General features: G+C 45.5%; 1 protein-coding gene and 1 long non-coding RNA gene across 2 annotated transcripts; one reads left to right on the forward strand and one right to left on the reverse strand.

Annotated features, from left to right (window-relative positions):
- Window positions 1-1,325: 1,325 nt before the first annotated feature.
- On the forward strand, window positions 1,326-23,346 carry CARHSP1 (calcium regulated heat stable protein 1). Its single transcript, XM_079952661.1, has 4 exons — window positions 1,326-1,443; window positions 14,576-14,745; window positions 19,525-19,647; window positions 21,665-23,346. The coding sequence occupies exons 2-4, from the start codon at window positions 14,585-14,587 to the stop codon at window positions 21,825-21,827; spliced, it is 447 nt and encodes a 148-aa protein (XP_079808787.1). The 5' UTR covers window positions 1,326-1,443; window positions 14,576-14,584; the 3' UTR covers window positions 21,828-23,346.
- Window positions 10,799-17,826, reverse strand: LOC307202575. Its single transcript, XR_013832942.1, has 2 exons — window positions 17,315-17,826; window positions 10,799-10,942 (listed from the first exon to the last, which is right to left on the reverse strand). It is a non-coding gene; the product is annotated as an uncharacterized lncRNA (long non-coding RNA).
- Window positions 23,347-23,374: the final 28 nt, after the last annotated feature.

Below are 23,374 nucleotides of genomic sequence, written 5' to 3' on the forward strand. Positions count from 1 at the left end.
AGAAATCGAAGTTGGAAACAGAACTGTTAGAGCCTAAGACTAAGGTACTCTCAAGAATGTATAACTTGCTGTTGAAATGGAATACACAAGACGAAATGGTTAAATCGGTTATGATAAAGTGGGCTCAGGATATTGGGCATAATATCATGTTTGAGGACTGGGAAAGGTTGTGGACCACTGGGCTGAACTTCACTGCATGTAATGCTTTGAAGGAAAATGTAATGAAAATGATATATAGATGGTACATGACCCCAGTTAAACTTGCCAAAATATACCATTTGTCTGATAATAAATGTTGGAAATGTAAAGAACATGAAGGAACATTCTTTCACCTCTGGTGGACTTGCCCTAGAGTGAAGGCCTTCTGGGAAATGATATATAATGAGTTGAAAAAGGTATTTAAGTATACCTTCACTAAGAAACCAGAGGCCTTCCTTCTGGGCATTGTCGGCCAGAAGGTGTTAAAGAGGGACCGAACATTTTTTATGTATGCAACAACGGCAGCAAGGATACTCATCGCTAAGAGCTGGAAAACTCAAGATCTACCCACACTGGAAGAGTGGCAGATGCAGCTGATGGACTATATGCAACTGGCCGAGATGACTGGTAGAATTCGAGACCTGGGAGAAGAGAGGGTTGAAGAAGACTGGAAGAAATTCAAGATTTATTTACAAAAGTATTGTAATTTGGTCGAATGCTAAGAAGGATGCTAGATCATAAATAACTGCCTACCATTGAATTAGATTTGAATTTGACGATAAGTGAGATTGAGGAAAATATAAAATTTCTGGAGAATTATTAGATTAAATTAATTGAATAAGACTTAAGAATATAAATAAGATGATAAATTGCTGGAAAAAAATTATAATGATGTAAGTGGGAGTGGGAGACGCGAGGGAGTCCAAAGAAGTTCTGAAAAATGTGTTATGATCCATGTTATATTGTTTATTATTTTTGCATTTTGTATTTAAAAAATTTTCAATAAATATTTATAAAAAAAAAAAAAATAGATGACTCTTTAGTTCCCTTCCAACTCGGCAATTCTGTGATTCTGAACTCCCTGTAAACCAACAAACCACCAATCTCTACCCCAAGCCTTGGGCAAACAACCTTATCTTCGTTCCTCGTTTTCCTCCGCGTTCTCCAGATTGCAAGCTCCCTCGGGGCAGAGACCTGCCCTCTTGGGGCGAAGCCCCGGGACCCCGAGAAACCTCCGCGCTTAGACCATGCAGCCAGCCAGCTGCGTAAACGCACCTCCTGCAGCGGCGCAGGAGTCCCCGCCCCGAGGGGCCTCCCTAGCCCGGGGCTGGCCTTCCCGGAGCCGCTCCACCTCCCGACTGGGGCCCGGGGAAGCGCCGAGGCGCGCGCACTGAACAGCAGCAAGTAAGCAAAGGTGGCAGCAGCTTTTGGCGAGCCCCGGAACCTCTTCGCAGGGGGAGATAGGTAATGTTTTTTATTTATTTTATTTTATTTTATTTTTTGCGCGGAAGGGAGGCTGCAAAGTTGATGGGTGCGTGTGCAACTTTTTTTAAAAAAAGAGGAAGTAGCGCGCGGGTCTACTCGGAAGTAAGCCCCACGCTTTTAAACGGGGCTTTACTCCAGGGAAAGCGTACCCGGGGTCGGGATCGTAGCCTCAGCTGGGCGCTTGGAGGATGGAGTCAAACTTGCAAGCCGTGGGGGGTCGAGAATGTGGGGACGAGTTGAGAGTAAGGGTGGATCTATTGAAGTTTGCAACAAAGAGAAAAGGGGGAGGCAACAGCCCTGGGCGTCTGCAGGGGGGCAAGATGGGGGCAGAGACCCCAACTGCGCCCCCGAATATAATCTCCAGATCCCCAGCTTCCATTTGTTTGAAAAGAGCAAGTTTCTAGCATTTGTAGAACCTGAGATATGGGGCGAAATGTGTAAGCGCCGTTCTTCTGGTTTTGGGGAGGTGGAGGAAGTGGCCGCGGTGCTTTACTCCTCTTTGCCGCTCCCGCCCCCCAACACCCGGAAAAATTGCTGCAGGTTCCTACCCCCCCCCCCGGACAATCCCAGCAAAGGACACAACGAGAATGGTAAGGTAAGAGAAGCAATCACCAATGGGAAATGATACCAGACATTGAAACCTGGGGATTCACTCGTGTTGTGTGCGTGTGTGAAGTTACTTGTGAGTTGCGTGTGTGTCCCCCATTTTTATGGGTGGGGTGCAGACAAAGGGTAAAGGCTTTCATTGATTTGGGGTGGGGTGTGTGAAGGAAATCAGCCCTGAGTGCTCACTGGAAGGACAGATTGTGAAGCTGAGGCTCCAGTACTTTGGCCACCTCATGAGAAGAGAAGACTCCCTGGAGAAGACCCTGATGTTGGGAAAGATGGAGGGCACAAGGAGAAGGGGGCGACAGAGGACGAGATGGTTGGATAGTGTTTTCGAGGTTACCAGCATGAGTCTGACCAAGCTGCGGGGGGCAGTGGAGGACAGGAGTGCCTGGCGTTCTCTGGTCCATGGGGTCACGAAGAGTCGGACACGACTAAACGACTAAACAGCAACAACGTGTGTAGAGAGGTGCAGGACTTCCCAAACTAATTTAACCCTGGAAGAGTTGATATAAGGGCGGGGAGATGGTCCCTTTGTTTGTGGGGTGAAGTTGGAAGATATTAAAAAGTGTCTTTTTAATCAAAGCAACCTTGTGGCACCTTAAAAAATTCAAGGTGTGTTCTCCTTTCTGAAAATTAAAGGGTCCCACCCCCACCTTCAAGGGGAGGAGGGAATGAAAGGGTTTTTTTTTTTAAAAAAGGGACATACTAAAGCTGATGGGGTAAAACATGTTCAGTTAGAATAGCAGTGCTGCCCTAATTATGTCTACTCAGAAGTATGTCCCATTGAACTCAATGGGACTTGCTCCCAAGTAAGTGGGGTTTAGGATTGCTGCTTCTGTTAAAATGGGAGTTTTTATTCCATAGTCATGGGACAACTCCATGCATGTTTGCAGAGAGATAAGTCCTGCTGTGTTGGATGAGGCCTGATCTTTTGTAAATAAAGTTTAGGATTGCTGAATCTGCAAAAATCCTATGCTGCTTACTGGAGAGTAAGCCCCACTGAATTCCACAGGGCCTACTTCTGAGAAGACATGGTTAGGATTGCAACATTAAAGGTATTTGGATTCAGGGAAAAACATGCTTGATGGGCAGGGGAGCAATAACACAAAGCTGGTATGTTGCATTTTTTAAAAGTAGTATTTTGTGTACGTGTGTAACCTCTTTGCCACTTCAGTTGTGGGGAGTGTGAGAGAACCTGACTTGCAATGGGCAAAACTGAAAGTGAGGAGGCCACAGTTTTCCAGGAAGGAGCTTGGCATCCGGTCTGGGGTTCCAGAAACAATTGGCCAGCCTGATTGTGCAAGTCCAAGGAAGAAGAGGCAAGCCGGCTATTTCCTCGCAGCCCTACTCCCAAGAGAACTGCTACTTATATTTTCTTTTCTCTTGTGGGGCTTTGCCTTTCAATAGCTGCCTAGCAGGCAGGAATTCTACGATTCACCATTCCTTCAAGCAAGGGGACTGCACCTGTTGAGTTTCTGGCTGCAGGAAACTTAACCCAGAAGGTGGCAGCCTGCATCCCTTGAGTGCATTCAAAAGATAATGGTTTCTTCTCCTTGTATCCCATCCTTCCTCCCAAGGAGCTTCCATGTATCCCCACCCACATTAAATTCTAACAAAAACAATAATATGAAGCAGGTTAGGTTGCACCGTAGTTCAGCTGCAATAATTGAGGGCGGATTTGAACTCTGATCTCCTTGGTTAAAAAGTCTTCTGCATGCTGCCAACTCTGTTTTATAATCATTCACATTTAAAGTTGTGGATTTCAAGTTTTCAAAACGGCTTCACCCACATTAGCTTGGCAATTTGGGCACCAGCCCTGTAATACTGACCAGACCTGTATATGCAGAGTGTGATGAGAGAGAGAAATATAACATACCCAGGACCAGTGAGTTTGTGACTGATGTGAAATTTGAACTGGAGGTTTGTTTTACACTTTACTGCATTTATGCCCATCTCCCCAGTGTCCTGCACTCATTTTATCGTTGCAACAACCCTGTGAGTTAGCCCTAGGCAGATTACAGCCCAGTGTATACACTGTTCTGTAGCTTTATGATGTGTAGTTTCAAGAAGTAGAGACTTAAGTTGCTCTTTTAGACCAACAAGAAATACTAATCATTTATGCCAGGGATGGGCAGACGAGACCAGGGGCAGGTGTCAAACATGGCCCTCTAGAACTCTCTTTCTGGCCCTCAGAACCTTCACCAGGCCACACACTCCTACATACCCTCCAACATTTCTCCGATGAAAATAGGGACATCCCATTCCATAATGATAATTTTACTATTTATACCCCACACATCTTACTAGGTTGCCCCAACCACTCTGGGAGGCTTCCAACATATATAAAAACATAATAAAAACATTAAACAAATTTCCCTATACAGGATTGCCTTCAGATGGCTTGGGGGTCGGATAACTCCATACCCTCCATAGGGACGTCCTAAGGAAAAGTGGGACAATTCCAGGATCAAATCAGAAACCAGGACGGCTTCTCTAAATCAGGGACGTCCTTGGAAAATAGAGAAACTGGGAGGGTCTGCTCCTACAGGCTTTGCTTTGCACCCTCCTTGAGTGTTTTTCCCTGGCTGGAAGGTGTACCTTAACTCTTATCAAGCCTCTTGTTTGCTTGCATGGAAGATAATAATAATAATAATAATAATAATAATAATAATAATTTTTATTTATACCCCGCCCTCCCCAGCCAAGGCTGGGCTCAGAGCGGCTTACAAGCAATAATAAAAACAAGATGAATGATTAAAACTTAAAAACAAAAATAAAATACAACATTAAAATAATGGAACATTAAAATATTAAAATGTAGCCTTATCGCAGGAGAAGGAAAAGAAAAAAGAGAGGGAGGGAGGGAATCAAATTGGCTGCAAGCCAAAGGCCCGCGGAACAACTCTGTCTTACAGGCCCTGCGGAAAGAAATCAGATCCTGCAGGGCCCTGGTCTCATGAGGCAGAGCGTTCCACCAGGCCGGAGCCAGAGTTGAAAAGGCCCTGGCTCTGGTTGAAGCCAATCTAAATTCCTTAGGGCCAGAGACCAGATAGAGAGAGCTCTGTTTGTGTGCATGGGTACAAACTGGTTTATTGCACTGGAGTTAGTTTCAGCAGATACCTAAGCATGTCTATTCAGAAGTAAATCCTATTGAAATCAGTGGGGCTTAATCCCAGGTTAGTAGGGGGTTAGGATTGCGGCCTTCATTAAGGACTTATTTACAGGCCTCCTTTGGGAGATAGCTCAAGCAGGGGAAGGTTTTGTGTCATGAAAGCACAATACAGTGGTACCTTGGAAGTCAAACTAAATCCGTTCCGGAAGTCCATTCGATTTCCAAAACGTTCGAAAACCAAGGCACAGCTTCCGATTGGCTGCAGGAAGCTCCTGCAGCCAATCGGAAGTTGCGTTGGATGTTTGGGTTCCAAAGAACGGTCGCAAACTGGAGCGCTCACTTACAGGTTTGCATCATTCAGGAGCCAAAACGTTCGACTTGCAAGGCGTTCAGGATCCAAGGTACGACTGTAGAATGGAAAACGAAAGCAGGCAACTTATATGGCAATGGTACAAAACTCTTCAGAATGTTAGGCTGGGTAAAAATAAATAATTCTATATAAGGAAAAAAGCAGCCCAAAACAAAATCTGGCTAAGATCCATTTCTTCCAAGTGATCTTCCGGTTTTTTTTTTTTTTTTTTTTAAGCCCCCTAACAAAAGTTGAAGCTTGGGAGTAAGACGTCAATTTAAATATGCAGTAAAAAGTCATAAAAAGCAGTAAAATAGCATTCTGTGATAGGAAATGCAGAATGCAGCAACATACACTCAAACAGGGGTTTCAGCCTGAGGGCCAGAGGTAAAAATGGCTTCAGCAATGAATGAAAATGATACTTTGGTACTGCAGGATGGTTTCTTCACACACTTGCAATCCCTTCCCAGTTCTCTGTCCAGAGAAGCAAAGAGGCACAGTCAGCATTCAAGGACACTTTCCAGCCAGGCAAGAACACTCAAGTGGGTGGGTGGGTGTGAATGAGTAGTGGGCTGTGGGGCAGGGAGGGAGGGAGGAAGGGAGGGCCCGGCAGAGAGGCCTGGGGGGTTGCGTTTGGCTCCTGGGTCCAGGATTTCCCAGCTCTGCATTAGCTAGAGAGAATAAAGCAGCCCTCTCTGGGACATGAAAGCTAACAGCACTGAAGTCTTTGCAACCAGGGTGCCACCACAAAGAAGTCTCTGCACCAGAAGAGCAGTTGACTGACTGCCTATGCAGCTGGCCTTTCATATATCCTTGCTCCTAAAAGATTACTAGAATGCAGTGGTGATCTTGAAAACACTTGCAAAATACAGTTGAGCTTGGCAAGTCCCAGGAAATATGGTAATCTGTCTTGAACCTGATTAAGACTTCTGAATAGTCTTAAAGGGCAGCCCCAATGTACACCCCCGACCCAACTGCAGTAGTCAAGCCTTGATGTGACCAGACGGTGGATATCTGTGTTGAGACTTTCTCCCAATGCAAGAATAACCGTCAAGTCAGTATATGAACATTGGTGTAGGAAAAGGGGCTGGATTAATTGATGGGCTACACATGCAGTGTTGATGGTGAAGATGAGCGGTTTTGGCTTTTTAAAAAGTGGGTGAGGAACCATTGGGTTGCGCGGTGCGTTGAGCGTGGGCTCCTTTTCTGACAACGCAATGAAATGTATCTTAATTGCTAGGTGGAAAAATCTCGTGACAGCTTCTTTGATGAATTGCTGTTGAATCATCAGCATCCGTGCTGAAAGCCTTGTTATTATTGGTATTGTAATAAAGTTATCTCCATCCCCAGGGACTTGGAGTGGGAAGCAATATTTCCCAAGGCCTCAAAGCTTAGTGGCTGGAGCACACACTATGCCTGCAGAAGGTTGGAAGATTCAGGACAGATAAAAGAAAGGACAAGCACATAGTTACACTGTGGAACTCCTTGCCACAGGAGGCCACAGGATGGCCACCAACTTGGATAACTTTTTTAAAAAGGGGGCAAATTCATGGAGGAGGAGGCTATCAATGGCTTCCAGCCATGATGGCTATGTTCTTTCCCCACTTTTGGGAAAGCAGGATGCCTCTGGATAGCAGTTGCTGGAAGCCAGTTTTGGAAGAGGCGGGAATACTCTTCCTGAGGGATTTCCCCAGGCATCTGGATGGCCTTCCTTCCTGTTACAGCTTGGGCTGGACCAAAGGCCTGATTCAGTATGAGGCAGCTGTCTATGCTCATGGGTGAAATAGTGTTGGATATACAGTGGTACCTCAGGTTATGAACTTAATTTGTTCTGGAGGCCCGTTCTTAACCTGAAATTGTTCTTAACCTGAGGTACCACTTTAACTAATGGGGCCTCCTGCTGCCGCCGTGTGATTTCTGTTTTCATCCTGGAGCAAAGTTCTTAACCTGAGGTACTATTTCTGGGTTAGCGGAGTCTGTATCCTGAAGCGCCTGTAACCTGAGGTACAACTGTATGAGGAGCAGATGCAACGTGCCTCAGGCCCACACATGTATCTTTTAAGTGCACCAAATGGCAGAGCCGGCCGGAAACGTTTTGCTGCTGGCGGAGACAAAGGTTGGAAGATTCAGGACAGCTAAATTATTCACACGGTACATAAACAGTGGAACTCCCTCCCACAGGAGGCAGTGATGTCTGCCAACTTGGATGTCTTGCAGGTCTCTGAGAAGAGCCGCGTAAGGCCATGAGACCAGGGTGCTGGGCAGGATGAACCTTTGGCCTGAACCTGCAGGGCTCTTCTTGTATGTTCTTTTGTTGGTTCGCTTGTCCTGTGTCAGGATAGCCACCTTCAGGCATTTTTCTGAGCACACAAGCTCTGTATCCATGGACAGCAGCAGCGGGTATTTAGAGGCACTGAGAGGAGAAACAGAATATAGCCCTTTTGGCTAGTAGTCATTGATAGCTTCCTTGTTCAGGAATTTGCCTAATTTTCTAGGAAAGACCCCCAAGTTAGTAGCCACCACTGCCCCTTGTGGGAGTGAAATCCCATAGTTAAACTATGCGCTGCATAATGAAGGCCTTCCTTTTGCTTGACCTAAATCTCTAGCATTCAGCTCCATCAGATGCGTCTGAGTTATCGCGTTACGCGAGAGGGAGAAACAACTTTTCTGTGTCCATTTTCTCCTCTGTCGTGTTTCCTCTTGCTCGCCTTTTCTCTGAAATTAAAAGCATGATGGGACTTGGAGTGCGGCAACATCCCGAGATCGCCCAAGTTGAGGATGTTCTGTTTTCAATCAAGATTACAAGACAGTGCGATGCTATAATAATAATACATTTTGCCTTTTCGCCTGCTTTGTGTTCCTGTCTCAAGGCCTAGAGAAGCATCTCTTTTTACCAAGGCAAGGTTGTTGCTGACATACTACTAGATAATGCAAGGAGGGGCCAATGGGGTCTCTTTTTCCCTTCACAGAGCCGCTGGGCCATGTTGTAGCCAGCCCTCTGTTCATGTTATGATTCTGTGCAGAAAAGCCACCTAATGAGGGCAGGACTCAAGTTTCCTGAGAATCACTGCTTCCATTAAAAAAATAGAAACATACTAGGGGCTGCTTCCCCTGCCCACCAATTCACCAAGCCCCACACTGCAGAAACAGTATAGAGAGACAATTAAGTTTCTAGACCTTATGGTTGTAAAATATATTCTGGAATGTAAATGGTCTGTGTCAGAAGCCAGAGAGATGGGTGGATAATCTTTCTCATATTTGGTGGGCAGTGCAGCCCTCGCCTTTGAGCCATGACTCTGGCCCAGAAACCTGTCTTAATTTCAAAGAAAACATGTTTCACAATGGTCCAACTTGGTATAAGGGCAGCTTCTTGCGTTCCAAACCTCTTTGGAGGTCCTGCTCTGGGTGCCCCGTCAAATAAAGTAGGGTGGGTAACAAGGGTGTTTTGTGTGCAGGGGCTTCTTAGTGGTGCCCCCCGCCAAGTATAGAGCTTCACCTCACACCATCTTTGTGGTCTTTTGCTCCAGCACTAGACCTTTCTGATCATGCAAGGCATTTATGTTAGCAAATTAACCTCAAGCGGTTTACAAAAAGAAGAAAACAATGAAATAAATAAAAAGTTAAAAACACTCATGCAGAATGTTTTTCAAAACATAATTGAAAACAAAGGTAAGCAAAACCCCAGATCGAAACACATGCAAACACGTCTTTTGTTTAGACAAGCCTGTACAGAACATAGACATGAGTTGTCAGCACGTGTTTTAATATAGTTTATCACTGATTTTAGCATATCGCTGATGGCATTACTCGCCTTCAGGTGTTCTTGACATGTTCCTGGCTGGGATTACACCTTTCTCACATCTGGAGTTGTAGGCTAAGCCAGTGGAGATTGATTTTAATGTTTTTTGCCTATCCTTTGTGCACGCATATAATTTTTGTTTCATGTCTTCTCTGTTTCAAAACACATCTACCTGTTTTGAGCCTGCGCACGTGTTGCTCTATAAATACGGTCCCTGTTACCAATGTTTCTGGCACTCCTCTTCCTCTTGCTTTGCCCATCTCAATTTGAGCAAGAGTCAGGGGTGTGGTTTTGCCACCCGGCCAAGTGGCTTCCCAAACTCCACAGATGTTTCTCTCCTATCTTGTCAGATGGGGTTATATTGTGAGTTCTGAATCAGTTTGCAAGGGAAGACAAAAAGGGATAGAAAAGACTACTTCTGTTATGATCTGAACCCTGCTTACCTGGGAGTAAGCCCCATTGAATTCAGGAGGGCTTCCCTTCTGAGTAGATAGGGTTTCACGAAGGGGAGCGTTGAATAATGTTATTTCTGGGCTTCAGCCTGAAATCGGACCATCCTGGCACACTGAGATATTCTTAATTACTTCATCCAGCTGCTGTATGTAGATTTGGCAAGAGGACTTCTATTGGGAGGAAGGAAGTAGGGTTGTGTCTGTTTCTGGCCTGTGAAAGCATTAAGCAGAGCAAGGGTTGCTTTTTAATTTTTTTTTAATGTAGTCAGATTTGTTGTTAGACTGGTGTTAAAGTCATGAGATTACAGCATGCCTCAGTTAGCAGAATTGGAATTTGCAAATGCAAAGCGCTTAAGCCGTAGCTTTGTCTGAGTTTTTATTCATAGATGCTATATAGCAGTCTTCACCAACCTGTTGCGCTCCAGATCTTTCAGGCCGCCACTGCTATAGTTCGAAACATCTGAAGGGTACCCAGTTGGGAAGGTTGATCTGTTTCCTACATTGCAACAGTTTGCTGTGTATCACAGTATTCTTCTTCTCCTCTGATGTTGAAACAGTTTGCTGTGTATTATTCCTCTTCCTGTGACAAATGGCAGAAATCTGTTTTCTTGGTCTGGCCTCGGGGGATCTGGCTGGGAGGGAGACAAAGGCTTCGTTTCCGCTGAACTGCTGCTTGTGTTTTGTGTTCTGAGCAAGCAGGACAGAGAGCAAGGGAATTGGATAAGCGCTGGCAATTAAGTGAGTCAGCCCGATGCCTCTGTTGTGTTTGCCTTGATGTGTAAACTGAAGGGCGACAGCGTGCTATGGAAGCGAAAGAGTAAAACTATGGCTGTTGGGTTTCCCCTCTCTCTGCACCGCGTGGTTTGTAGAAACCAGAAGCCCTGTGGCAAGAATTGGACTGATGTCGTGTGCTGGAAGCCGCAGGCTGGGCTTTAGCTCATTCATGTTCATGTTTTGCTCTGGGGTGGCCAGAATTGGGTTATTGTTTTGCATCAATAGAAGATCATCCCTGCTTGCCCAGCCAGCCATCCTTATTTATTTGGAATATTTGTAGCCGGCTCTTCATTCAAAAGGTCTCCAAGAGCAGCTTATATACAGGACAGTTCCTGCCTGCAGGTTTCTGGGGGGAAAGCCACACACATAAAAGAAAAAGGGGACTGGGAGGGCAGAGGAAGAATGCAAACTCAGGTTGTGAGTCTGACAGGTTAAATAGTAGTCCATGACCTGCTGGGGTGGAAATTGTTCAGGGACATGATTACTGCTGGTGTGTGGAATTCACAGAGCTATACGGCTACTGAACATGGGGGCTTCAGGAAGGCCAACCTGGCTAATGCTTAAAAATATAAATAAATATTGGAGTATATACTTTTTGCCCCTCTTGTATAAATACACTACTCAGCTCCCACCCTCCATAATTGCTTCAGTTTGTGTATCAAATCTGCCAAGTGAAGCACTGTGAAGCTTTCCCATAATTGCCCTAGTGGATCGGGCAAACTGCTTGCCTAGATGGCTCTGGAAATTTATGAGCACAGCATAGATATTCTTTCTCTTTCCCCTGTTGTTTGTCTCTTAACATCTGGTATAGTGCCCCTGATAATGCAGGTTCTATTGAGAGCTCTCACCTCCGTTCGGGATAACTTTTCTTCTTAAAAGCCTCTCCCCTGGCCATACATTTAAAGCAGGCACACACTAGTTTGTTAAGGGTGCTGGGAATTGCAGCTCTGTGAGGGGTAAGCTACAGTTCCCAGGATTGTTTAGGCAGGGGAATGTGCTTTAAATGTATGGTGTATTCACAGAGACAATATTGCTTAATTTGTGTCAGTTGCTCTGCCCCTTTTCAACTGCCTTACGCCAACTTCCCACTGAGTTTAGACCTTTGGAATCTTAAAGCCATATAAAATATCAAATACTCAGTGTTTGGTCTTTTTTAATTTATGGCACTTGTGATTTTGAACATTATTTACGTATTTAACCATTTGACAATTATTAACAACCTTGATGGCAGAAAGTGAGGAGGAATTAAAGAACCTTTTATTGAGGGTGAAAGAGGAGAGTGCAAAATATGGTCTGAAGCTCAACATCAAAAAAACGAAGATCATGGCTACTGGTCCCATCACCTCCTGGCAAATAGAAGGGGAAGAAATGGAGGCAGTGAGAGATTTTACTTTCTTGGGCTCCATGATCACTGCAGATGGTGACAGCAGCCACGAAATTAAAAGACGCCTGCTTCTTGGGAGAAGGGCAATGACAGGCCTAGACAGCATCTTGAGAAGTAGAGACATCACCTTGCCAACAAAGGTCCGTATAGTTAAAGCTATGGTTTTCCCAGTAGTGATGTATGGAAGTGAGAGCTGGACCATAAAGAAGGCTGATCGCCGAAGAATTGATGCTTTTGAATTATGGTGCTGGAGGAGACTCTTGAGAGTCCCATGGACTGCAAGAAGATCAAACCTCTCCATTCTGAAGGAAATCAGCCCTGAGTGCTCACTGGAAGGACAGATTGTGAAGCTGAGGCTCCAGTACTTTGGCCACCTCATGAGAAGAGAAGACTCCCTGGAGAAGACCCTGATGTTGGGAAAGATGGAGGGCACAAGGAGAAGGGGGCGACAGAGGACGAGATGGTTGGATAGTGTTTTCGAGGTTACCAGCATGAGTCTGACCAAGCTGCGGGGGGCAGTGGAGGACAGGAGTGCCTGGCGTTCTCTGGTCCATGGGGTCACGAAGAGTCGGACACGACTAAACGACTAAACAACAACAACAAAAACAATAATCAATGAAACCCTGCTTCAGATAAAATTCCTTCAGATCATAAATATTCCTGCAGGAAAATATAACTTAACATAACTTAACATTTGCTCTAAAAACAAACCTCAAAACCTACTTGAATTTGCTTTTGCGGGAGATAATTGTTTTCTGGGCCACGCTGCCAAGAGGGAGACTAGTTTTCCCAAAATTTATTTTTGCATTTGCTTGCATATCTCGCTCTTAGATAATATGTTATTTTCGCCATTATGGAGATGGCCCAAACTTTATTAAGCCATTCCTTTCAAGGAGGGAATAACTTAACTTTCCAGCTTTGAGCCGTCAACATTTTGTCTTTTTAACACGTTCTGACTGCTATTTGGTTCTAAGTGTATGTGTGTGTGTGTTTACAGAGTTACCATGAAGTGTGAGAAATTCCTTGTTTCCAGCAGCATGATGATACTCTCTAGAATTTGATGGTGGGTTGGAGTGAATGCATATTATTCCTCATGGGATCTTGACTTGACTTCATTTGTTTTGTTTTTTAAAAGTTTTAACCTCTTCATACCCAGAGCAATTAAACAGAGGATGAGGAGAGAGAGAGAGAGAGAGAGAGAGAGAGAGAGAGAGTCTGTTCCCGGATGCTCTCCTACTAATAAGCCATACATTTTTGTTCTTTCACTATTGTTACAAGGGGTGGAAAATTGTCACATTGACATGAGATGTCAGGCAAAGATCCTCTGCATAATTCATGCGATCGTCTATGTGGGAGCTTCATTGACGTTGGATCCGAACTCTCTGTGTTGAATTGGTTTCCTGTTGTGTTTTAGGGCATTTTCACGAGCAAGAGTCTTAGTAACATGTTGTCAGTTCTAACATTATTTATTATTATCATTATTTAGGATAATTATTTGTTGCTTACTACCCAAAATTTATTTTTGGTCTCAAAGTGATTTATAGGTTTGTTTGTTTTTAAAGAAGCATTTTAAAGAAGGGGACACGGGTGGCGCTGTGGGTTAAACCACAGAGCCCAGGGCTTGCTGATCAGAAGGTCGGCTGTTCGAATCCCCGTGACGGGATGAGCTCCCGTTGCTCGGTCCCTGCTCCTGCCAACCTAGCAGTTCAAAAGCACGTCAAAGTGCAAGTAGATAAATAGGTACCGCTCCGGCAGGAAGGTAAACGGTGTTTCCGTGCGCTGCTCTGGTTCGCCAGAAGCGGCTTAGTCATGCTGGCCACATGACCCGGAAGCTGTCTGCGGACAAACGCCGGCTCCCTTGGCCCATAGAGCGAGATGAGCGCCGCAACCCCAGAGTCGGTCACGACTGGACCTAATGGTCAGGGGTCCCTTTACCTTTACCTTTAAAGAAGCATATAATACCAGATTAAAATACAACAAAAGATTGCAAAGCACGATTAGCTAAAAGTTCTCAGCCTGCAGTAAGGTAAAAAAGGACACATTCTGCTCTACCCAAAGATGGGCACTAGGGCTGGACAATATAGTGATATATCATCCAAAACCGGTTTGAAGCCCATATTGTCATATCAGTTTCATAATTTTTGACCTGGCAATATAATTGCGAATCCATGTTGTGTGTGTGTTTGTGCGCATGCTATGCAAAAAACACAATGTGGGAAAAACAGTGAAGCCAGCCAATCGGTATATCACAATGTTTAGCTGGTAATACATCACAGTGTTGAAAACCAGATACAGTGGTACCTCGGTTTTCGAATGTAATCCATTCTGGAAGACTGTTTGACTTCTGAAATGTTCAAAAATGGAAGCATTTACTTCTGGAAAACTCAATACAGAAGCCGCGTGGCATGTTCGGGTTCTGAAAAGTGTTCAAAAACCGAAGCAGCTACTTCCAGGTTTTTGGTGCTTGAAAGTGGAAACGTTTGACTTCTGAGGTGTTCAAAAACCGAGGTACCACTGTATCACCCAGCCCTAATGGACACCACCTCAGAGCACCATGAGCCAAAACTAAATTAATGAGAAGATTGGTCAACTAAACTCCTGCTTCTAAAACAAGACCTCCTCTCCTGTTTAGGTCTTTGAAATGTCTTCAGAATCTGCTTCCTCTCACGAGCAGCCTCCGGGATCTCCACGCAGCCTCCGACTCCCAGAAGGGCGGAGAACGAGAGAGCGCTCCCCGTCTCCAATGAGAGGCTACCTCATCCCAAGCCCGCTTCCAACGCGGAGGACGCGCACATTTTCAGCGTGAGTATCAAGGGGAGCAGTTGGGATGGGGTTCTTGACTCAGGATACCCCCTGCCCTCCACTTTTCTCAGTCTCCCATCTCTATTTTGAAATGGGCCTAGGGCAACCAGTTAGGCATCACCATGAAAAAATAAAATGAATAAATAGGATAGGTCGGGTGGGGGGAAAAGGAGGACGCATAATTGCATAAAGTTTGCATGTTTATATATGTATAAATGCAAATGTGGAAATAACAGCCATAATTTAAATAGAATTGCAATACAGCAGAACCTTGATTCTCGAACAGCTAAGTTGACTAACGAATTGGCTCCTGAACACCAGAAACCTGGAAGTAAGTGTTGCGGTTTTCAAACGTTTTTCAGAAGCCAAATGTCCGATGTGGCTTCTGCTTGAGTGCAGGAAGCTCCTGCAGCCAATCGGAAGCTGCGCCTTGGTTTTCAAACATTTCGGGAGTCAACCAGACTCCTGGAATGAATTAAGTTTGAGAACCAAGGTTCCACTGTACATCTCACTAGGGCTTTTTTTCAGCCGAAACAAGCTGGAACTGCATTGCAGCACCTCTCCCCACGCCATGCTTCTGGCTCACAAGAAGACTCTCTCTGGAGCTCAAAGAGGACATCCTTTATGGGCACTGGAGAGACAGAGAGGCAGCGGAGCTTCTATGAGGCTCTTCAGCCTCCTGGGTTAACAGCTGACGCGCAGGAAGAAGCCTCCCCTGCTTCAGCTCTGCAAGCCGCCCTGTCTCTCTGGCTTACTCAAGCAAGCAGAAGAGACAGGGCAGCTTGCAGAGCTGACGCACGGGGAAAAAGCTTGTCTGCACTTCAGCTCTGACCATGCATGGAGCTGCCCTGTCCCTCCTGCTTGTGCGGGCAAGCAGGCGGGACAGAGCGGCTTGCAGAGCAGACGCTTAGGGGGCGTTTCTTCCCTGCGCATTAGCTCTGCCCGTTCACAGAGCAGCCCCCTCCCTCTTCCGCTGGTGCAGAAGCAGGAGGGACTGGACAGCGTTCCTGCACATTTCCCTCCCCAGAATAAGAGCACTGCATCTCACCACAGTGGGAATAATGTGATGGCCTCTGTGGTTCAGCCTACTGTCCATCGAGGAGCTAGAACTTCTGATGGGCAATTTCCCATCAAATCCAAAATAAGGAACCAAAAGGAGGCAGATGGACTTCTTCCAATAGAGGGCTGTCCTCTGTCAAGTCGGACACACGGACACCCTAAATGTACCCCAACGCACATACCCAACAAACTCAGCACTGCACTCTCCCTCTTGCCACAGCAATAATGAATAGGGCATTGCTAGAAGCACCTTTTTACTGGTTGCACCGGGTACAGCAGCTGTGACAGTTCCTGGACTGGGAGAATTTGTCCACAGTAGTCCAGGCCTTGTGACTTCAGGACTGGACTACTGCAATGCATTCTGTGTGGGACCTCTGTTGCTCCTGACCCAGAAACTGCAGACGCTGCAGAACAGTTGCTGGCAGCAGGGAGACCCTCATAGATCTGCACTAGTCACTGATTTGTCACCCCGGCAAAGTTCAAGAAGTCACTGTTGGTATATGTAGCCCTTAACAGCTTGGGGCCAGTGAGATCACTTTATTCCATGTGTGCCCACTCTTCCATATCCATCTGCAGAACTGGCAGTGCCACATACTGCCCATTTCACAGGCAAGGAGTCAGTCTTTTAGTGCAGGGCCCCTACACTTTGGAACTCCCTGCCTGTTGACACCAAACAGGCACCTTCGCTGTATTCTTTCAGTGCTCATTTAAAACATTTTTGCTTAGGCAAGCTTAGGTAAGCCAGACATACTGATGTTGCTATGTTTTAATCTCCTTTATTGCTAATTTCAATCTTCTAAAACAGTTTTTCATTGTTTTCATCTGTTTTTTATTGTTAATGTTAATATTTCTTTTTAAGCCCCTTAGAGGTTTTGCTACCATAAAGTGGTATAAAAATTCTGTTAGGTAGATAGATGAAATAATAGTAATAACAACAACTGTAATCTAGTGTTGGAATCCATTTTACAGCTGCTTTGGGATAATTTGCTTCTTACCTACATTTTTGCTTTTAACTTGTTTTTAACTTTTAATGCTTCTACTATATGGTTTTATGTGTTTATTGCTGTGAATTGCTTCAATATACATTTTTATGCTACAGCAGTATACAGGTTTTTTTAATAAATTAATAACAAACAAAAGGCATTCCTACATTGCTGGTGTTGTCTCTGGTTAAAACAAAAAAAGGAGTATGAACACCAGCAACTGGGAAACACTGGCCTGCAAGCGCTCCACTTGGAGAACAGCCTTTACCCAAGGTGTCATGGACTTTGAAGACGCTCGAACTCAGGATGAAAGGGAGAAACATCATAAGAGGAAGGCACACTTGGCAAACCCTCACCGTGATCAACTCCTGCCTGGAAACCTATGTTCCTACTGTGGAAAGGACATGTGGATCCAGAATTGGCCTCCACAGTCACTTATGGACTCACTGTTGAAACCATGTTTATGGAAGACAATCTTACTCAGCTACGAGTGACCGCCAAAGAAGACGACGACTCTGGTCACTCACCTTTGCAGGCCTCGCCCTGCCTGCTTCCTTCTGTGATCACCTCCATACAGCCCACCCAAGAAGCAGTTACTCTGGCTGTAGATGTTTGTGAGGTCACTGTAGATTTCCACTGAGCGTTGGTCTTGCTGAGACAAATCCCTGATATGCAACCCCCTCCTCCATCCTGCAAAATACCGAATTGAGCAGCAGAGTGTAATCTCTCAGCTGTAAACTGGGTGTGTCACTGGCTGAATCCCCTGGGGCTCTGAAGGTTAGCTCAGCTTGCAGCTGAATGACATTATGACAAGCGGGGAAGTACAAATGACTCTGGGATGGCTGGCTATGTCACAATCGCACCCAGGCCAGAAGCTCAGAAATTGTGTTGAGAGGAGGAAGGTGGCGGGCGGGCGGGGAAGCGAGAGGGCATGGGAGCAGAACGTCCTACCATGCTCTGTAGAAAGTTGTGCCCTCTCTCACTCAAGGCAGGCGGGCTTCTCCATGGCGTCGGAAAGTCTTAGGTCCAGTTCGTCAAGGTGAGGAAGGTGGCAGAAGGATATTGCAGATTTTGGGGAAGATTCAGAAAAAAAGGGGAGACCAAAAGGGTCCAGGGGATGGAGAGGCTCCCCGGATGCAGAGTTTGGGAATTTTTAGTTTAGGGAAAAGGCGAGTACGGAATATTATAGAATTATGCATGGTGTGGAGGGAACAGATAGATGGAGAACCCTTTTTCTCGCTCCCACTAGAAGCTGAGGGGGACATGCAGGGAAGCTGAATGCTGGAAGATTCAAGACAGATAAAAGGAAGAACTTCTTCACGCTGCACAAACTATGGAACTCGCTGCTGCAGGGAGGCAGTGATGGCCACCAACTTGGATGGCTTAAGCAGAGGATTAGGCAAAATCATGGAGGAAGATAAGGCGACTGTCAATGGCTGCTAGCTGTGATGGCTATGCTTATGAATACCGCAAGAGGGGAGAGTGCTGTTGAACTCTGGTCCTGCTTGTAGGTTTCCTAGAAGAGGCACCTTGTTGGCCACTGTGAGAACAGAAGCTGGTCTAGGTGGGCCATTGGCCTGATCCAGTAGGTTCTGGTGATGTTCTGATGATCTTAGAAGGGCATGTCTTCAAGGCCAGTTATGAGCTCTGCTTTTTCCTTGGATGATTCTGACACTCTTTCCCAGATTCTGATTCCTTCCTACAAATGTAGGAAGCTGCCTTATACTAAATCGGACCATTGGTCCATCTAGCTCAACAGCTGTTTCAGACAGTTCAGTTCTCGGTGTCTCCAGGTAAGGCTCGGAAGAGCCTCTTGCCTCAATCCCAGGAGAGTTGCTGTCAGTCATTGTTGATGACTGGGTGCTAGATTGGCCCCTGGTCTGGCTCAGTGTAAAGCAGTGGGTTGCATTTGATGTTTATCCAACTCTTGAGTAGACCCTCTTAAATAGATGGGCATGACTAATCAAAGCCCATCAAGTTCAGCAGGTCTCCTCTGAGTATCATGTAGTTGGATGCATCTCTATGGGTGAGATTCACTTAGAAGCCCTGCATGAGGGCATCTGTTTGCGTAGCAGGGCTCCCCACCCCCTGGAATTGGCTTGTGGGGGGATTGGGGGAACCCACAGAACAGCACACTAGAGGGGGGTTCTGGCAAACAGATGGAATATTTGTAATAGCATGGTGTTGAATTTCCTAAAAAGAACACTACATTCTATAGCATCGTGCCCAGTTCTCTCTTGAAAATCTGAATTCTGCTACCTGCATACATTTGCCTGATTTCTCCTCATTTTGCATGGTTTGTTAAGAATGTAGGGATACAGGTAAGCTGCCCTGTGCCATATTTGACCATTAGTCCATCCAACTTAGTATTGCCGGAGGCAAACCAGGGTTTTCGGTAGGTTTCCCTCTGAGCCCTACCTGAAGATGCTGGGATCATAGCTGTGGCCTTCTGCGTGTGAAGTGTGTGCCCTGCCATTTTTCTTCTGCTAGTTGTAAGTGGGTGATGAGTAGTTCCATAGGACACTGAAGCACCCTGTGGCATCACTTGAACTCTTATTCACACTTCTCTCAGGCTTCTCAGCTTTCAGCAGGCATTTTGCCCGTGCGCTTTCCCCTATATGGACAAGAAACTTTACTTTTAGAAGCAGCCACATTAATTCCCAAGAAGCTGACTTCTGCGCCCTAATGTAAAAAGAGGTGGAGAATGGTTTTCTGAACTTGCTTTTGTTCCTCACAGGACAACGAGAGCCTCTGAAGGGCCTACCTACAAGGGTGTGTGTAAATGTTTCTGCCGCTCCAAGGGCCATGGCTTCATCACGCCTGTCGATGGCAGTCCAGACATCTTTGTGCACATTTCTGAGTAAGTGCGGGGGGGGGGGGGTTGGTGGATTTGCCCTTCATCTTTTCATCTTGAGGGCTGCATTATTCCCATCAGGGCAACCTTCTGGGGACCACATGTCAGCAGTGGCAGGGCCAGATTTAGGTTTGATAAGGCCCTAAACTACTGAAGGTAATGGGGCCCTTTATATGTCCAGCTGTCCTTTGTCAGCAACAAATTGTCGCTGTTTTTGTGTGTTGAATATATGCTATATGGTAATTTATGGACCTACTAGGTATCTAAAGCCATTTGCACATGTTGCCGTGCAACCAGTCCATGCAGAATGTAGGCACCCTATATATAGAAATGAGCAAACCAGTGATATTTTAGGGAGCAGGCTAGCAGGTGGGGCCCATTACTTACATCATAAGAGCCTACACAACACAAAACATTATTGCTGTTTGTAGGTTTTCTTTTGTTTTTTATCTTATATTTTGGAAATGTACATCCAGTCTTTTTTTCCTTTAATTTTTTTGGGGGCCCCCAAGAGAGTGGGGCCCTAAGCTATAGCTTGTTTAGCTTATACGTAAATCTGGCACTGAGCAGTGAGCAAGGGCCAGAGGCAAGGCTGGCGGAGCAATGAATGTAAACTTTACCTTTGCAAAGTCAGTTGTTTTCTGCACACTCTTACATGCCACACTCCACCCAAGGCAAGCAAAATGCATGATCAGAATTCAAGGACACGTCCCAGCAGCCAGGTAAGAATGCTTGTGGTGCAGAGCAGGGGGGCAGGGTGATGGCCTGGGGAGGACGAGATGGAAAGAGTCCTCACCTTTGCCCTAGAATGAAGCTGAAGCCGTGGTTTGTCGCTGGCTTACCAAGCTTCATTTGTCTCTTATCTATGACTCAGCAGTACGTGCAAATCTGGCCCCCTTTCTTAACTGTGGTTTGTACTGCTAAGCCACAAAGGCAAGAGGCCAAGAGCAGCTGGAAACCCAAGCAAGCTGTGGAGAAGCAAGCCTTGGTCTGCGTGATTGTCTGTCGGACAACTCGTGGCTAATCTGTGGTTTGCTGAACACAAAGGATAGGCTTAGCATTGGCTTTCCCAGGCTTCTGAGTTCATTGACCCCTGGATGAGATATACCGTATAGCATTGCCATCGACTGCACCACAACTTCTTAGTCATGTAAATGAAGCAAAGTCATGAAATATCAACATTGATGAATCACCAGTCACTGTTGTATTGTGGAATCATTAAGATACAGAAGTGGCAAAGGAGGTGTATTCTGTACATGCCCATGACCTTTATTTCTGAGACTCAAATTTCCCTATTATTATTATTATTGGAGCATTATGATGATTATGATTTACCCACTTTCACCCCAAGGTCCCAGTGTGGGTTACAACAATTAAAACCCAGTGATAAAACAGTTTTGAACAGGTTACAACCACAGAAACAGGGTGGGTCCTAAGAAACACAGTTCATACACTTGTTTTCCATCCCCAGGGGTGAGTGAGTAAATATCGAGCACTTTGGGGAAACCACAGTTTAGTGTGAACCAGATGAATGAATAAAAACATTCTTGTGGGTTCTATGTTCCCTTTTTTGCATTTGTGGCTTTGGGGCATGACCAAGTTGGGAGGACAAAGTCCTGTGATGGGATGAATGGTTCATCTAGCCCAGTAGTTCCCAAACTTTTTGGGATTACCGCTCCCTTGGTTCCATAAACGCATCCCCAGTGCCCCTTACCCTACCCTATAAGAAGCATTATTCAGCAAACAGCAGTTTGCACGACTCACTAAGGAAGAGAACAGCACAGTGAAATTCTAAACAGTAACGATTGATTGCACATTTATTCAATCCAATTGAAACAATTCAGTTGGAACAAAATAAACCAAATGGATGACCTTGATCCAGTCAGTCTGGGAGCCATTGACCCCTCCAGAGACCCCCTGCTGCCCCCTTGCCTCTTAGGGAATCCCTAGGGGATGCCACCCACTTGGGGAATCACTTGGGAAATTATTTTGCTTTGTATCTTCTCCCCCTGCCTCCCGAAAGCATTGAAGGAGAATACGTCCCGGTGACCGGGGATGAAGTCACCTACAAGGTGTGCACCATCCCTCCGAAGAACGAGAAGCTCCAGGCCGTGGAGGTCGTCATCACTCACCTCGCTCCGGGGATAAAGCACGAGACGTGGTCAGGAAACGTGATCAACTCCTAGGCCGCCCTGACGCCCTGATCGAGGAAATGCTGAACTTTCGGTATTGTTCAACAACTGATACTGACTTGAGACTTGACAGACGAGTTTTCTGCGTATTGAGTGAGGTGGAAACACCATTGTAATGGGGGTCCAAAGGTGGCCAGAGTAACGCCCCCGCTTTTATAAAAAAAAAAATTAAAAAACCGCAAACGGCACAACACTTAAAGTTGACCAAGAAGACGGGATTTAGTTACGGCTTTGCTTTTTTTTTTTTTTTTGCCAGCACGTGTAGATACCCAAAGGCCTTAGAAAGACTTAACCAAAATATAACAAAATGGCACAGGTGCCATCTCTCCAGATGATGGGGAGCATGACTTGGAGCCTGTAAATTTTCTGTTTTGGTGGGGACTCTGCATGGCAACGGATACCAGCATTGCCTGGGTAGATCACCCCATGGAGAATTTTTCTGCTTGACACCATGGACACCATGGGGTCTCACCAGTCTAATGAGCAACAGCACTGTGAAATTTGCCTGTCATTGTAGAAGTCATCTGCTGGTGAGATCCACTTTCCTAGAAACATAGGAATTCTCCTGGTGTGCCCTCTGGGTTTCTAGGTCCAAGGAAGCCCCCTCAGTGGAGTACCTGGGGGAAGCCCTAGCTGGAGACCCCTTTCCCTTCTTTTGATTTTGTGCTAGCAGAAAAGCACAGCCCGCCTCAACATTTCATATATAAACATCTGAGACGCGAGAGTAGTGTCTGCCGTGGTTAGCTTTTAATTTGGGTTGATGAAAACTTTCAGGGTTTTTTCTTTTAAAAAACCAGCTCTTGATTTTTATGTCCTCCTTGGCCCCGTTTGCACAACTCACACTAAACCATGGTTTGCTTAACAAACTACAGATTTGTCCCATGGACGATAAAACAAACCCATTGCTTGTTTCTCTAAAATGTGGTTTGTTTTCCAGCTGGTCTTTTCTAGTAGCTTGGCAAGTGTTTGTGGTGGGTTGACTAACCAAACCTTGCTTTGGGGACGGTGCTGGCTTTCTTTGTGACACCAAGCCACAGTTAAAACAAACCATGGGTTGTGAGTCAGTGACAAACCATGGCTTCAGCTTGTGGTTTGTTGGCAGTAAAGAAGCCATAGGCAATCCCCCGAACAGGGTCCAGATGATCAGGTAAACAACAGTTTTAGTAAACCATGGCTTAGTAGGAGGAAAACAAGCCACTGTATGTCACGTGAACTGATTTGATGTTTGAATCCTTCTGGTGCATTTCTTCAGCTGGCAAAGTATATTATTTTTAGTTAGTGATGTGTGTGTGTTTAATGCACAGCTAGCTAATTCCTGCCTCCAACTAGGTTTGTAGCTAAACCATATTTCAACCGTATTTTATTTCAATGCCATCCAGTTGTTGTTTTTTCCTAGTAGAAAATGTTCTGAACAGTACATATGTGTGTTGTGTTCCCTTCTCAAACTCCCTAACAGCTGGAAATCTTTGGGGAAAATAAATAAAAAGGTTGGAGTGAATCTCCTCTTCTGGAATTGTGTGAAAGGCATCTGTAATCATTAG

This window comes from Podarcis cretensis (assembly GCF_951804945.1).
Source record: "Podarcis cretensis genome assembly, chromosome: 14".
Classification (NCBI taxonomy): Eukaryota; Metazoa; Chordata; class Lepidosauria; order Squamata; family Lacertidae; genus Podarcis; species Podarcis cretensis.

Excerpts from the sequence above, each read along its gene's own strand:
- CARHSP1 (XM_079952661.1), top strand. The coding sequence starts at position 14,585 with ATGTCTTCAGAATCTGCTTCCTCTCACGAGCAGCCTCCGGGATCTCCA. Across the intron at positions 14,746-19,524 it reads AGGACGCGCACATTTTCAGC|GACAACGAGAGCCTCTGAAG; the intron begins GTGAGTATCAAG and ends TGTTCCTCACAG. Across the intron at positions 19,648-21,664 it reads ATCTTTGTGCACATTTCTGA|CATTGAAGGAGAATACGTCC; the intron begins GTAAGTGCGGGG and ends GCCTCCCGAAAG.